We start from the raw sequence: 12,727 nt of genomic DNA on the forward strand, positions 1-12,727 counted from the left end.
TTTATTCATATTTTAGATCATAATAATTATTTACTTAACTGGACAAGTCGGCTAAAAATCATCTCTGAAGACGAAATGACCAAAATGCCCTCCGTTTGGCTTAACGGGTCAAAATTGTCTGTACCGATTGAAAAATTTTTCTAAATATTTTCTTGGCATTCTAATGCCATAGGAACCTCAATGACCCTTCTCTGGAATCCCAATAATTATTTTATAATTTTTCTCTCGGGTCTAGGGCTCTTAGTTGCAAGAACCGCAACTTCTCACTTTGTTACCCATCGCTAGGGCACCGACTCATTTAACTTGGTTGTATTTTATTTCTAAAATTTTTCCTAAATTTTTCTTATTAATATTTGAGTTAATTATGGTTCCTCACTTTAGTTTAAATATTTTTCCGAACGTTCTAGCTGTCGAGTCTTGACACTGGTCACCATAACAGTAGAATGTACGGAGTTGCTACAGGGACGGTGTTACATTTTTCTTTAATCAATAGGATTGTGTCATCTGTTAAATTAGTGCAAGTTGGTAATTAGTGAATACCTTAGGCTTTGCCAAAATGTCTTATCTTCTACACTATGTTTGAATAGAGAGAAATAAGAGAATAAAAAAAATTTGAGAGGAAAATAATTTTATTTTTCATTATTTTATGTTGAATTGATAGAAAAAAAAAAAAGAAAATTTGAGAGGAAAATAAATTTTTTTTGTCTACTTCTACTTTCTCTCCAAAATCGGAGGGAGATGAGAAAAAAATATTAAAAATTATAAATATATTCTTATATTTTATAAATTTTTATTTCTAAACATAAAAATAAAATTATAATTTTATTATTTATAAAATAATTTTCCCTCTTATATTTTTTTTTCATTATCTAAACATTATATATATATATATATATATATATATATATATATATATATATATATATATTCTATCATTATTATTATTATTATCTTCTTTAATTTTCTCTCGTTATTTTTCTTCCTCCAATCAAAACAATCCAAACACAATGCTAGACTCATGAGGAAGATGTTAGGGTATACTTTGTTCTACAGTAATTATTGTTTTGCGGAGGTTTACTTTAGGGTGGAGGCTCCTAGGCCATTAAACGTGTGCTCAGCTAGATATGACTTCGAGGGGCAAAGTACTCGTCAAGTACGCGTTACAGCACTCGTTAATGTATTTTTATGTTTTTCTGATATATTGTCAGAGAAATAGTTATAAATCTCAAAATAATTAATTTTTTTATCATAAAATTAATATAAAAAATATTATGCTAATTATAAATATAAAAAATATTAAAGAATACAATCAATATTTTTATTTTTTTTTAACTTGATTTGCCAATACTTATACTCAATTTTAATTGTCAGATTAAAATTCAAATGAAATTTTAATTTATATTTAGTTAAAATCTGAATAAATATTACTATGATATTTAATTTTAGAATACTATTTTTATTATTTTTATTATTTACAACACATAAGTTGTTTTATTAATTTTGTAATTAATAAATTTTAATAAGATAATTCAATTTTCTAAAAATAAAAAGATAATTCAATTTTAATATTGAAAACATGAAATAACAACCCATTAATACAAAAAACTTATTTTTGCACTTTAAAAAATTTTAACCCATTAATAATAATAATAATTTTTTTAAATAAGTTTTTTTTTAGAACAAGAGATAATATAATTTTTATTAATTAAAAAGATTATATTTTATAAACAATTATATTAGAATTTCAAAATTAATGGGTCGGGTCGTAGATCGGATGGGCATGCCCGGCAATATCAAAGATCTGCTGCCATGTCTTATCAGTTCACCAATCCAATCTCATGCACCCACGTCAGACGCCTCTGAATTCACCAATAACACTTTCTTTTCAAATGAAGTAGGACTACCGCTAATGTTTTGGGTATTTCAGTATATAACAAAAATGACAATTTATTTATTTTTTCTAATTTTTATGAGAAACAAATGCATTATGATCAATACAATCGATTAAATTTAAGTGGTTAAATTATTATAAATATTAAAATTATAAAAATTAAAATATTATAAAAACAAAATATAATAGATTAAATTATTTTAGTTTATAATTCATAAATGGTAAATTAGTAAATATTAACAGAAAATTTATTTTATTAACAAAAATATATTTAATAAATTTTTTTATAAAATATATAAAAGTAAACTGCAATTTTTATCATATTTTAAAAATTAAATTGTAAATTATCTTAATATTTGTTGTTGTTACTTAAATTAAATATTATATCTAGACCCTATTTAGTTTAAAATATTCCACTTTAGAAAAATGTAGTTATCAGAAAATATAATTTTATATGACTTACTTTTCAAGAAATATGATATAAGGTCCTATTTGCTATAACATAACCAAAGTTTTAATGTAATTATGATTATATTGCATATTTGATCATACTATTTAATAACACAAAAAATTTTATGTAAAAAAATGACAATTATATAATACAATCACTGTACTTAAAGTAACGTAATAGTCATTATATATAAAATAAATATAATCATGATTATTTATTTTATTTTTTTTTTTAATTATCATTATTGCTGCCATCACTATCCCACATTGTCACTATTATCACTAATACCCTGTTACCACAATTACTATTACTATCACAACTACCTCATTTTGCTGCCACCATCGCCTAACTACTGCTATCGCTGCCACTATCACCACTTAACTAACACCATTACGCAACTACTAATTATTATAACACTAACACTTATTATTAACATTATAAATAAATTAAATATTAAAATGAAAAATGTTATTACATTATACTATTGTATAATACGTTTAGCAAATAGTAATGTAATGCAATATAATCAATTATATCATGCAATTAAAGTTATAATGTAATGTAATAATTATTACATTTCTATATTTAGTTGCAAAATAAAAATATAAATTCTTTAATGTAATGCTAATTTTTATTTTAATATTTAATTTATTTAATAATATTAATAATAAATGGAAATTGTTGCAGTTATTGGTAATTAAATGGTAGTGGTGACTAAGTGATGATAGTGGTGTTGACAATAATTGTGGTGGCAAGGTGAGTTAGCGGTGGTGGTAATGAACAGATGCCGATGGATGTGACAATAAATACATGATAACAGCAGTAATCAAGTAATGGCGGTGGTAGTGATTGTGTCGGTGATGGTGATGATGATAATTGAGTAGAAATAGTAGTAGTAGTAGCAGCAGCAGTGATAGCTAAATAATGGTGATAGTGGTATTAATATTGATAATAAATAAAAAAAATCAAATTAAATGATCATAATTACATTAATTTTTATATGTAATGATATTATTTTAAATATAATTAATTAAATTATGTATTTATCATTATATTATATTATTTTTTTGTATTTTTAAATAACATAATTAAATATGCAATGTAATCATGATTATATTATAACTTTGATTACGCCAATATGCAATGTAATTATGATTATATTATAACTTTGATTACGCCATACCAAATATAACATAAATGTGTTTAATATATAAATTAAGTTTTTGTGATATAATATAAAGTGTAATAAATTGAAAGATAAGATAAATTGATAAATTACATTACTTTTCTTGTATAAATGAAGTAGAATGATCTATTTCTGAAAAATTCGTTTGATAATACCAATCAAATAAAACTATTTTTTAGACTTTCAAAAATTTTTCATTTCTTTTAACTTACTTATTCCACCCAAATGAGGCCATATTTAGGATAAGATTTTCAAAATTTAAATTTGTTTTAAATCTAATTAAAATTTATTATAATTACTTATATTCGTTTCAAATTTAATTATTATTATTTAAAAAATATATAAACTCTTTTAATTTTATAAATTTTAATTAATAATATATATAAATTTTTATTAATAATTAATATTTTAACATTTAATAATTTTATAAAATATTTTAATTTTATTTTATTTATTTTAAATAAAATATATTAAACTTTATAAATATTATTATAAATAAAACTTCAATTTATTATAATTATTATTTTTTAAATTTAAATCTATCTTAAATTCAATGACACCATGCACTGCTAATGCGTGACTCAACCTTAAAACATCAAAATATACGTACTTCTATAACTTCTCGTATGGTAGATGCTCCTCAATAAGTGGCGGTGGCCTGGAGGGTGTCCTCTGTAATTTCAAGCGTCGCAAATGGGCAATTGCGTCATAACGGAAAAAGAGGAAAAAAATGGAGCATCCATTTTGGGTCCGATGGGCATTAAAATCGCCAGGCTGTATCCTCCGGAGATCCACCGGCCACCACCAGCAAGTCAGATCTCGGCCGCTTTTCAACCGTATTCGAATGTAGATCAAGGTTGAAAATTTAATGAACATTGCGAGTATCGTGAGCGGCACCGCCCTCTCCCACCTCACCTTTACTATATTAATAAAGGAAAGAAAGACAGGAAGTGGTCCCCACCCACCATTACCACAAAAAGACAATCTTATCCCTTCCACTTCCTTCTATTTACTATACCACTTACCTACTCTCTCCTCTCTCCCTCTCCTCTTTTCTCTCTCTAACAATACATTTTAGCAATTTATCCTACTCTTTTCTATCTGTCTTTAGAAACAGATTTTTTTTTTCTTGTCAAAAAACAAAAATAAGAAAAATTCTCTCTTTCTATCTCATCATGGACCCACCCCCACCTCAACCAACGTTTCCTCCGCTCCCCACCGCCACCTTCACCACCGTGCCCGGCGACTTCTCAACCATAACTACAGAGACAGCAACCAAAAGTTCAGGCGCCGGTCTTAGCGTCGAAGTTCCTAACAACAATCACATAGCACATGCAGCCAACGCCACCCCCACCCTGACCCAATCTTTCAACCACCCATCATACGCTGATGTAAGTAGCAAATGAAAAAAAAAGGTAGCTTTTGAGTTATTTGAAACCCTAATCTTGATGGGTTTTTTTTTTGGGGTTTGATTTGCAGATGATCTTTGCAGCGATAACGGCGTTAAAGGAACGAGACGGGTCGAGCAAGAGAGCTATAGCTAAGTACATAGAGAAAGCGTACACGGGACTGCCACCGACTCACTCAGCCTTGTTGACTCATCACCTGAAGCGGTTGAAGAGCAGTGGCCTACTTGTGATGGCGAAGAAATCTTACATGCTTCCTAGATCTGACGCCTCCAACGATATTCAATCTCAGTCTGAGCCGAATCCTGTTGCCGGCTCTGGTGCCTCTTCTCTCACTGGGCCTAAGAGGGGTCGCGGCAGGCCTCCTAAGCCCAAATCCATTTCCATTTCTCTTATTGATAGTATTGCTGGTGCTGTGCAGCCCATTGAGCAGCCCAATTATCCTGCTAATACTCCTTCGCCTGTGATGGTTCCTCTCGGTCTTTCTCTTTCCATACAGCCCAATGTGCCTGCTCCTCCTCCCTCCATTCAGTCCAATGTGGCTGCTGCTCCCTCCATTCAGCCCAATTTAGCTGAATATCCACCCAATGCTGCTGCTGCAGCTCAGCTTCAGGCTGACGCGGTTAAGAGGGGCCCTGGGCGTCCTAAGAAGGTGGCCGGACAAGGTACGCCGTTGGTGGCTAAGGGGAGAGGGCGGCCGCCGAAGATTATGTCGATCGGAGCTAAGAAGAGTCCAGGGAGACCCAAGAAGCCTAAGTCTGTGGCTGCTAATGGGGTTAAGAAGGCTCCTAAACGCCTCCCTATGTCTGTTGTTGTTCCTTATGCTACCGGTGCTGCAGTTCTCAATGTGCCAAGGCCAAGAGGTCGCCCGAAGAAACCTCCGGTTTTAGCTGCTGCCGGTGGTGTTGTCGTTGTGCCAACAAAGAGACCAGGCCGGCCACCCAAGGTTGGTGGGGTCGTGAAGCCGAACAAGCGCCCTGGAAGGCCTGTTGGCCGACCTAAGAAGGTAAGTGCTGTTTGTTTGTAGCTTCTTGTGGCTTCATATCTTTGTCGGATATAGACCCTCTCTTTATTTACTAAATAAGAATAGAAATGGTCTCTACAACAGCTTCCTTCCCTCGACAGGGAATAAAAATTGGATCTTTCCCTATTTTATAAAGAATTAAGTGGTAAGAAGTTGTTTGGTGCCTTTGGGATCTTGAGTGGGACAAGAATGTGGTCTGTTTCTAGTTTAGTCTCCATTTTATTTATTTATTTTTATTTTAGTTTCAACAGATCGGTAGCCATTTACTTGAAGGAAAAAAAGAGGAAAAGATAAATATAAATTTATCCTGTAATGATATTGAGACATAGTAGTGTGAGATGGAATTGGAAGTTCCCTTCTAGCATTTATATGTATTATATATATTGCTAAATTGCTAATAATAGAATTGACTTATAATTTTCAATCTTCTCTGTTACATTCTGTTGCACTGTTCATGTTGAATTAATACTTCTCTATGCTTTGCCATTTTGGGAACAAGAATGCATCTCACCAGCAAGCAGAAGCATATGGAGATCTTAAGAGGAAATTTGAATTTTTTGTGAGTCGAATAATTTCATTGCACTTTGAAAAAATTGGAAATCTTTATTTTGTGAAAAACTTACATTTATTGCAAAAAAAAAATTGTTACTTGCAGCAATCAAGAGTGAAGCAAGCTGTTGGTGTGCTAAAGCCTCAGGTAACCAGTGAAACAGCAAATAGTGCTGTTGTAGCAATCCAAGAGTTAGAAGGCCTTGCATCAATGGACATCAATGTGCCATTGAGAAAAGAAGCTCAACCTCCGCATATTCAGAATTAGGATGCAAGTGCAATGGGAGCAAATGTCGAAGGGGCTTCACTGTCTGGATTGAAGAATTGTAAGACGTTTTCTAACATTGATAGATTAGTGAAACCAAAAATTCTGTAAAGAGAATCAAGAATGACTAATTGTTATTGATGTGAAGAAGATGATGTAGCTTGATGTTTAATCAACTGTTGATGCCCATGGACTCTGTTTTGTCTGTACTGAATGAATTAATGCATCTCATTTCATTGAGTTTTTTTAAACAAAATTTGATTTTCTTGAACATGAGTAGCAACTCATGTCTAATTTGTTATGTACTTGGTAGAAGGCTGGTTTTTTACTTACAGGAAAGCAAGCTGTAGACCTGTCTTCAGAATAGAACTTCATTTGCTTTGGTTAGAAGTTCATGATTTAGATGGTTTATCAGCATCCTGAAACCTGAACGAATGAGAAGCAGGCTTATTTTTGAAGCTGATTGTAGAAAGAGAAGGTTCTACTTTGAAAGCAGTAGTGGCAATTAGTGTGTTATGGACTGCTGTGTGATTTTTCTCCTGTCTTTTCCCTTTAGCTGTTTTCATTCTGAAGATGATTTGTGAGGTTTGAAGGTTCTATTTAATGTAACGCATGCTTTAGTCCCAAGAAATTTAATTTGGAATAGATGTTAGAACCTTGTGGGTTTGTGATTCTAATATGCAGGGATCTAAATTATCATCATTTGACGTGTACTGCATTTGTTTTGATGTTGGAATCAGGGAAAGGGAAATTACAAAAAAAAAAGAATCTTGTGGTTTGATCCGTTTTTTTACTTTAGGGTTGTAGTTCATTCTGTAATAAAGTGGTTTCCTTTAGGTTTGGCACTATTATCAAATGGCGAATGGCTCATTCGAGGCTTATTTCAAAACTGTACCGACGGGGAATAAAAAGTTAACTAACCTTGAAGTTTAAATGAATGGAATTCCTTGGTAAATTGAATGAACATTCAATCATTGAATTATTAATCGAATAAATTAAAATTTGAAAGTCTATCAAACATGGGGAGGCTGTTTTGATTCTTCTTATTCCGACAACGTACATGCCGCCTAAATACCTGCGGCTGTGAAGGTCTTTATCAGGTCTCCAAGAGTTCAATAATTGAATGCCCCGCAAGGAGCACACAAGCTACTAAAGCTTTCAAAGGTGATTCTTTGGAGATTTTTCAAGCAACAATGTACGATTCAGTTTGTTAATTTTCATATAGACTAATCCAAAATTTGAATTCCTGTTTTCCATATATCATTTTCGGAATTGGAAATGGTGTCCGCCCCATCCACCGGTGGAAAAATGATAGACAATTTAAGATTAAGTATAATTGTTTAAATATAAAATTTAGATATATAAATTATTTTATTAATATAATAAAATAAAATTTTAAGGATTATTTTATTAATCCAGATACAATGATTTTTCTATGACGTTTGAATTTACAATGTTTTTAATTATTTATTATTTTAACAATTTGATGCATAAAATATACAAAATTTTATTATATAAAATTCATTAACACAGAAAAAATAAATTACTATTTAGTTACTTGGTAATTTTTTATGCCTAAAAGCAAAATATTTTTACTCGTTTTGCCAATTCATGTAAAAATTTCAACAGTAATAATAATCATGGTTTTAATACATACAATTAATAATTAATATATGGGTGAATATTTATATATATTATTGGGTGACAATAGGCAGATGGAGAGAAGGAAAGACAGATGGGAGATGGAAGGTGAAAGGAAAGAGTGTGTGCATGAAATATTCTTAAAATTTGATATCTTCTAATAAATGGTTTCTAACAAAACTAAGCAATAAGCATGGTAGTGTCAAGAGTAGGCAACTCCTACAACATCATGAACAATCAACTCCTACACTCCAAGGTGTATCTGCAACTGCTTGCCATACCACTGAGGAGCACAAATTCAATATAAACCAGTCACGCTATCCATTGTTTTTTTTTTTTTATGCAATCGTAATCACAATTGAAAAAGACCAAAATACCCTTACTTTCTCTTTCTACACGATTCATTTTTCAACTTTACTAATGTTTTTAAACTTTGAAATATTTTGGGTTAATAGTTAAACAAACTATTAATTAAATGAGAGATGGGAGTATTGAAAGCATCCTCTTTTGGAGTGGCTTATACCCTTTTTTTTTTTTCTTGTTTAGGTTTTGTTGAGCTTTAGCTCTATTTTAAAAAATAAAAAAAAGACAATAATTTTTTTTTTGTGATAAACTATTAGTCTTAGTTTATAAGATGGTAAAATCAATTTATAAGTTTAAAAAATAATATTATCTGTTTGTTTATAACATTTTTGCACTTATAAATTAAAAATAATAACAAAAAGCTTCAAAACTAATTTTTTTTAAATTTATGCTTATATTCTCATTTAATTTTTTGAAAAAATTACATCACATATATCATTTATTATCGTTTTTAGTAATTTTAATAATAAATGTACATATAATTTATTTTTTTATTAAATATGTTAACTATTTGTTAGCCAATTATAAGTATTTTAATTAAAATTTTAAATATTTATAAATTTCTATTAGCTTATAAATACTAAGTGCTTATAAATTAATTTTCATAATCATAAGTTAAGTTACATACCATCAAAAAAATAATTTAGGTACTTCATGACATATCAAATTAGCTACAATATAATTTTAAAAAATATGGTAAAGTTTTTTTTTTTTTACAACATACATTTAATATGAAACCACAGTAGATCATTCAAAAAAAAGGAACAACTATAGTTTAGCCATTAAAAAAACACTCATTTATGGAATTTAAATTTACAATTTCTTAATAAACTATAAAAATTATAAATTAAATGTACATAAATCTAAATCTAATAAATATTAATAAGAGGTAATTATTACCTTTATAACTTTTAACCTCTCATTAATTTTTTTTGCATATTTAAAGAGGTTAACTTGACTTTTTACCTATTAATATTTATAGTCTCTTAAAGGGTTAAATATTAACTTTGAGGGATTAGGTTAATAATTACCCTATTTAAATGTTAAAACTTAGGCAAAATTTAACCTTTTACTAATATGAAATTCTAAAAGTTTGTGTGGGAACTCTATCTTTCTCAAGAGTGCTCACAAATTTTTTTTTTCTTATTAAGTAATGCAAGCTTGTAGAAGTATATATAAAACTAATTAATTTTATTGACCTAAAAGGGTAATTGGTTTAATAAGGAAAATGATAAATTACTATTAAATGTCTGTATTTTAATAAAACTAATTATTTAATCTTTACATTTTGAAAAGTATACTATTTAGTTCATAGATTTTACTTCTGTTAAATTATTTGGTATTTTTATCATTTTTTTTTGTTAGTTAAAACTGATCAAATTACTATTTAATTCTTTTATTTTAGTGAAATTAATTAATTAGTCTTTATATTTTGAAAAAATATTTTAGGTAGTATCTGTAATTTGACACTATCAACTATTTAGTCTCACAATTATTTTTTTCTACCTAAACTACCCTAATTCTTTCCCCTTATTTCTCTTTTGTTTTCTCTTATTTTTTTTCCCTCCATTTCTTCTCCTCTATAATCACACACTTCTCTCCCATATTCTTTCTTTGCTTTTATCTTTTGATAAAAATCGTACTAAGTGTCTACACAAAAAGATTAATCAGTTTCTTTAGATTTCAAAATCATTTAGAAAAATTATTTTTCAATATAGAAAACACAAAAATGATGTCCAGAAATTAGAAAACTGAAAAAAATGTAAATTCAAGTTTAGTATCTGCATAGTAAAATTTTCATTTTTATCTAAGGATATATTTTTCAAAATATTATATATTTTTTTAAATATAGAGATCAACTAATTAATTTTATTAAAATATAATGATAAAATAGTAATATTTTTTAAAATATAAAAATCAACTAATTAATTTCTTTAAAATAAAGAGACTAAATATTAGCTTGACTAGTATGAAATAACGAAAAATTTGATGAGTGACAAAATAGTTTAGCTGAAGTAAAATATAAGGATTAAATAATATGTTTTTTAAAATATATAAGAATTAAGAAGTTAATTTCGTTAAAATATAGATATTAAATAATAATTTATCCTAAAGAAAAAAAAATTTTGACGGTAAGTTTACAACACTGAAACTTTTAAAATTTTTATCAAAATAAAATTGAGAATTTTAAAATTTTTTTGAGATAAATCTGAATATATTGAACTTTTAATAAATTCTTTAAAAATAGAAGGGTAATAGTTTTGAGCCCAAGCCTAGCAAATCAATCTCAACGTGTGCTAGCCTAGCTCAGCATTAGTTTGTTAGGAATGATAATTGTTCTGAACTGGATTCAGCATTTGGTCAGTTTATTCTCTTCAACACTGATATTATATTGGGCGAAGACGAAGAGAAGGTCTTCTTACCCTGATTATCCATAACCTGTTCCGATTATAGTATATTAGTATTTTTTTTATTAAAAATTATTTTTTTATGTATTTAAATACTTAAATATTATTATTTTAACAAAAAAAATTATATTATTAAAATTATATTTAAAAATATTTCTAATTTATGATTTATTTTTTAAATAAATAAATTTATATCGTATGACAATAAATTGAAATAAAAAAATAAAAATGAAAAGAAAAAATCCCTGCAAGAAACCAACCCTGCCTTGCTTCCCAGTGGGAAGTTCCCTCCCCAACTCTATAGGGCGGGGATGGGGGAAGTGATTCCCAGCCCTCATGCGCCTCATTGCCATTCTTATAGTTTGCACTGGGGAATGACATTTCTTGATGCCAAAACACAATGCTCCTCATGCACGCACATCTAGCCAGCGAAGAAATGACGCAGCATTCACATCATCTTTTACTTCCAGCTTCGACCTATCATTGCCATCATCATCCTTATTTTCTTTAATTTCTACGATCGAGAATGAGCAGCTTTTATATGGCTTATATGGTTTTACAGATGCGGCCCAAACCCGAGTAATAAAAAAAGTCAAAATTTTTTAGTTTATTGAGTTTTAATCCAATTTTAAAGGTTTGTTTATAAGCTGTTGATTAATTTTGACATAATTTAGTAAAAAAATTAATATTTTATTATTTAATAAAATAAAAATGATAGAATAAAAATATATAGACTAATTAATATATTTTTTAAAATAAAAAAATTAAATAATTAATTTTGTTAAAATAAAGAGCCTAAATATTACAAATTTTTATTAAAAAATTTACTATAAGCTTTAAAATTTTAAACTTATATTAAGTTCTTGTGCCGATTCAAATTTGAAAATTAGTTGGGAAAAAGTTAGCATTGTAAAATAAAACATGAGTGTGAAGTTTAATATATTTTTATACAAAACCCAAGAAAACAAAGTTAAAAATATTGTAGATATATATAAAATAAAAAATAATTAAAAAAAAAATAGAAAACACCTTTGATACTTCTAATAAAAATATCAGTGAACTTGCCTACGTTACCTTGTTAAACAAAAGAGTTCCTTTCATTTCTCTCATTTTTTCGTCTTCATCTAGGGTTCTGACCCCCTTTTTTTGGCACTTTCCCTCCACCCACTTAGGTGGATTTTAGGTAAGTTTGATTTGGTTTTGTAGATGGCTGAGATATGAATGTTGAGGGAATATTGTGTGGTTGTTTTGTTGAGCTCTAGTAATGCTCTATATTTTTGTTTTCTTGTGTTTGCGTAATGTTATTAGAGTTAACTTCCATGGTTGTGTTCCTCTCCATATTTAGTTTTTGCACCTCTTCAGCCATGGGTTCTGGGTGATGACTGAGCCTCGGTGGATTCATTTGTTGAAAAGGCGTGAGGGAGCAGATGTGGGTGGCTTCTCGCGGGGTCAACGTCAGCATGTTTAGCCCAAAAGGCATGATTGGGATGACAAAGAACAGTTACACTTCACTCTTCATTGATTGTAATGCGCTGGTTTTCCT

The 12,727-nt window shown here is 29.0% G+C and overlaps 1 protein-coding gene across 2 annotated transcripts; it reads left to right on the plus strand.

Annotated features, from left to right (window-relative positions):
- Positions 1 to 4,553: 4,553 nt before the first annotated feature.
- On the plus strand, positions 4,554 to 7,028 carry LOC110648581 (histone H1). 2 transcript variants are annotated; one of them, XM_021802863.2, is made up of 4 exons: positions 4,558 to 4,919; positions 5,008 to 5,940; positions 6,458 to 6,517; positions 6,614 to 7,028. In XM_021802863.2, exons 1-4 carry the CDS (start codon positions 4,704 to 4,706, stop codon positions 6,773 to 6,775), a joined length of 1,371 nt encoding a protein of 456 aa, XP_021658555.2. In that variant the 5' UTR covers positions 4,558 to 4,703; the 3' UTR covers positions 6,776 to 7,028. The 2 variants fall into 2 exon arrangements, with proteins under 2 accessions (XP_057999762.1, XP_021658555.2); XM_058143779.1 differs by lacking the exon at positions 6,458 to 6,517 and having other exon boundaries at positions 4,554 to 4,919.
- The last annotated feature ends 5,699 nt before the right edge of the window (positions 7,029 to 12,727 follow it).

Source organism: Hevea brasiliensis, chromosome 3 (assembly GCF_030052815.1).
Source record: "Hevea brasiliensis isolate MT/VB/25A 57/8 chromosome 3, ASM3005281v1, whole genome shotgun sequence".
NCBI lineage: Eukaryota > Viridiplantae > Streptophyta > Magnoliopsida > Malpighiales > Euphorbiaceae > Hevea > Hevea brasiliensis.

Coding starts and splice junctions, on each gene's coding strand:
- LOC110648581 (XM_021802863.2), top strand. CDS start 4,704: ATGGACCCACCCCCACCTCAACCAACGTTTCCTCCGCTCCCCACCGCC. Junction 4,920..5,007: donor ACCACCCATCATACGCTGAT/GTAAGTAGCAAA, acceptor TTTGATTTGCAG/ATGATCTTTGCAGCGATAAC. Junction 5,941..6,457: donor CTGTTGGCCGACCTAAGAAG/GTAAGTGCTGTT, acceptor TTTGGGAACAAG/AATGCATCTCACCAGCAAGC.